Source organism: Plecotus auritus, assembly GCF_963455305.1.
Source record: "Plecotus auritus genome assembly, chromosome: 9".
Taxonomy (NCBI): domain Eukaryota; kingdom Metazoa; phylum Chordata; class Mammalia; order Chiroptera; family Vespertilionidae; genus Plecotus; species Plecotus auritus.
The window spans coordinates 112,701,827-112,705,754 of NC_137783.1; the positions used below are offsets into that span (position 1 = coordinate 112,701,827).

General features: G+C 38.3%; 1 protein-coding gene across 1 annotated transcript; it reads left to right on the plus strand.

Moving 5' to 3' along the window:
- Window positions 1–1,895: 1,895 nt before the first annotated feature.
- LOC308233377 (olfactory receptor 52K1) lies at window positions 1,896–2,840 on the plus strand (the record flags this gene model as incomplete). Its single annotated transcript, XM_080640309.1, has 1 exon — window positions 1,896–2,840. One exon carries the CDS (start codon window positions 1,896–1,898, stop codon window positions 2,838–2,840), a length of 945 nt encoding a protein of 314 aa, XP_080496435.1.
- Window positions 2,841–3,928: the final 1,088 nt, after the last annotated feature.

Here is a 3,928-nt window from a genome sequence, read left to right on the forward strand (position 1 = left end):
GGAAGATATAAAGTCAAGGATTACAGGATAATGTTAATGTTAATCAAAACAAAATATCAGAAAAGGGGACAGGTTTGTGCAAGTGGAGGAAGATAGTAATAAAAATAGTTTTGGTACAATGCTTTACAGTTTTCAATGTCTATTTTTATATGTGATTTCATCTTTTTTCACAATAACACTCAGTACGATGATCAGGGAAAGTATAATTATATCCTTTACTTATAGGTGAGGAAACTAAAACATTAAAAATATCAGTGAATAATGTCAGCTTCCGCTGGTAGACTGATGGCATAATCATCACTTGGGTCCAACATTCTAAAGCTTTCCCCTATTCATGCTGGAATTGAACTGATCATGGAGCACATGTGACATTGACATTTACCATTCAGGACATTGTCAATAAGTAACCTAACCTTTAGTTTTCTTAATTGAAAAAAGAGTAATCACATTTACTAAGCACTTTTTTGTTTATGTTCTAGATTTGTGTTAATCAATTTTTTAAATTTAAATATTAAATTTCATTTTCATTGAGATATAATTGACAATAACATTGTATTAGTTTAAGGTGTACAACATCATGATTTGATATAGGTATATATTGCCAAGTGATCACTACAAGTTTAGTTAACATCCATCACCTTATACAGTTACAATTTTTTCTGGTGATGAGAACTTTAAGATCTATTCTTTTAGCAACTTTCAAATATATAATACAATATTGTTAACTATAGTCAACATACCATACATTACCATTCCCAAAACTTATTTATCTTGTATATGGAAGTTTGTATTCTCTGACCATCTTCACTCATTTCCTCCAACCCCTGGCAATCTCCAATCTGTTTTAATGAGTTTGTTTTTTATAGATTCCATTTATAAGTGACATCATATATATTTGTCTTTCTTTGTCTGAATTATTTCACTTAGTACAATACCCTCAAAGTCCATTCATGTTGCAAATGGCAGGATTTCCTTCTTTTTATGACTGAATAGTACTCATTGTGTATAAATACCACATTTTTTATCCATTCATTCATTGTGCTAAGTGTTTTATTTTTTTAATTTTTTAATTTTTATTTTTTATTAAGGTATTATATGTGTACGTATCTTACCATTGCCCCCCCCCACTCCCATACATGCCCTCACCCCCCAATGTTTTGCATCCATTGGTTACTCTTATATGCATGCATATAAGTCCTTCGGTTGATCTCTTATTTCCCCCACCTCTCCCTAAATATGGAAGCATCTAGATATGGAAGCTAAACTAAAGCTAGGTGAGGAGGAAGAACAATGGACCTACTCATGTTCTCAAGTTAGCTGGAGGTAGGGCTTCATGGTGAGATTTCTGAATGTCAAATAAGGAACAGTGGGACCCCTGCTATAGAACTTGGAGCGAAGTGAATTATTAGAAGATGTCATGCTTAATTATTGTTTATACAGCCAAACTTGACAGTTCAGACCAGAGACTCTTCTTTCATAATTAAGAGTGCAGCTTGAGTTGGGAGGAAATAGGAAGAAATTGAAAGTTTTTGGTTAAGATTTGAATTAGGCAGGGACCTACATCTTCTATAAAGCTGTTCTTGACCATACAAAGACCATAAAAAGCTCTTTGTCCACTCAGTTACTTAATGAAAACTGCCTTGTGATACTAGCTCTATTGCTGGTCACCCAATGATTTTCTGAGCACCCTGAGGGCAGATATCATGTATAATGTTTCACAATGCATATTAGGATAATTTTCTAATTTCTTTCAAGGTCTAGAAATGGGATCAAGGGCTAATCCTCCCAAGTGAATGATTAGAGGTTGAACTTGAACACTATAATTTAGCTCACATTAGATATTCTCTGGGAGAGCCCTGTGGAAGTCGAAAACAGGAAGAAAAATTCCAGGGGCCATGTTGCTCTCCAATGTCACTTCAACTCATCCAGCAATCTTCTTGTTGATGGGGATCCCAGGCCTGGAGCATCTACATATCTGGATCTCCATTCCCTTCTGCTCCGCCTATACTCTGGCTGTGCTTGGCAATTGCACTCTCCTCTTCATCATCCAGGCTGATGCATCCCTTCATGAGCCTATGTACCTTTTTCTGGCCATGTTGGCAACCATTGATCTGGTCCTTTCTTCTTCAACATTGCCTAAAATGCTGGCTATTTTTTGGTTTAAAGATCAAAAGATCAACTTCTATGCCTGCCTGGTCCAGATGTTCTTTCTCCACTCCTTTTCCATCATGGAGTCAGCGGTGCTGCTGGCCATGGCCTTTGACCGCTATGTGGCCATTTGCAAGCCACTGCACTACACCATGGTGCTGACCAGGCCCCTTATCACCAAGATTGGTATAGCTGCTATGACTCGGGCTGTGACACTAATGACTCCACTCCCCTTTCTGCTCAGACGCTTCCACTACTGCCGAGGACCCATGATCGCCCATTGTTACTGTGAGCACATGGCTGTGGTAAGGCTGGCCTGTGGGGACACTCGCTTCAACAATATCTATGGCATTGCAGTGGCCATGTTTATAGTGGTGTTGGATCTGCTCTTTGTTATTTTGTCTTATATCTTCATCCTTCGGGCAGTTCTACAGCTTGCCTCTCAGGAAGCCCGCTACAAGGCCTTTGGGACATGTGTGTCTCATGTAGGTGCTATCTTAGCCTTCTACACACCTGTTGTCATCTCCTCAGTCATGCATCGTGTGGCTTTCCAAGCTGCCCCACATGTGCACGTTCTCCTTGCCAATTTCTATCTGCTCTTCCCACCTATGGTCAATCCCATTATCTATGGGGTCAAGACCAAGCAGATTCGTGAAAGAGTCTTAAGACTATTCCTGAGAAAGGATGTGTGAATGGAGAGTGAGGGATAGGTGGAGAAAAAGTGGTACAGGTTGAATGCAGGAGTAGGGGTGTGGATATGATAGAAAGTGGAGGGCTATCAGAGACTCTATGTTTAGTTTTTTCTTTGTATAGTTAAAAAAACTAAATATCCTGAAACTTATAGAGTCACCAGTCCAACCAGGACTCATGGATCTGTGTCCTTTGGTAGCCTCTGGATTCAAACTGATGACTTTTCTGTTTCTTCGAAGAGCCCACCGCTCTATCCTGGACTTAACAAAAGCTTAACTCACTCTGCTCTTGGAAACATCACCTAAAGACACAACGATGCTTTCAGCTTCATTTATTAAGAGAAGACTGTGAGAATCCAAGTTTCTATTTTAAGTCATTGGGTTTGGTGGACTATCCACTCCAGATTCGTATAAGGACCAACAATTTATCTGAAGCAGGAATGCCTATATAGTCTGCCAGTTGGTGTTCAATATCTTCCTAATTACTACGAGTTTGGGGGAGCTCATAACCTCCCAGGGCTACAGGTTCCAAGTAAGACATATTTGCTTCTTAAAATTTATTTCTTCAATTGAGTCAGCCTATGTATTCTGTGACTTCTTTTGACATCTAAATCTTCATGCCCAATACCTCTCATTAAAGACTTTGAATAAGATGTCTTCTGACATTTCCTTATAGCATGCAATCTTTTCTTTACACACAGATCAATCTTATGTTTTCACACAAAATGTGACTTCTTCATTTATTTACTAATCTACTCACAAAATATTATTGAGTAGCAAATCTGTGCCAAATCTTTGCTCGGGGTTCAGAATACATAGATTTCTAAGGGAGGGATGCTACATTTCTATGTCCTGAAACAAAGTAGGAAATTCTAAGTATAAAGTTGTGTTATCTAAACTTTTCATCTCAAGGTTCAGAATTGTGAAAAAAAAAAAAAAAGGTAGGCAAAAAGATGGGAGATAGGAATATTGGCCTCTGTCTCTCTCTATTCCCATGCAAGCATACATAATAGATAATTCCCTTAATATTAATCTTGACAATTGGATTTGTGTGGCCACACAAACCTTCATACACCATCTTCCACAAATGC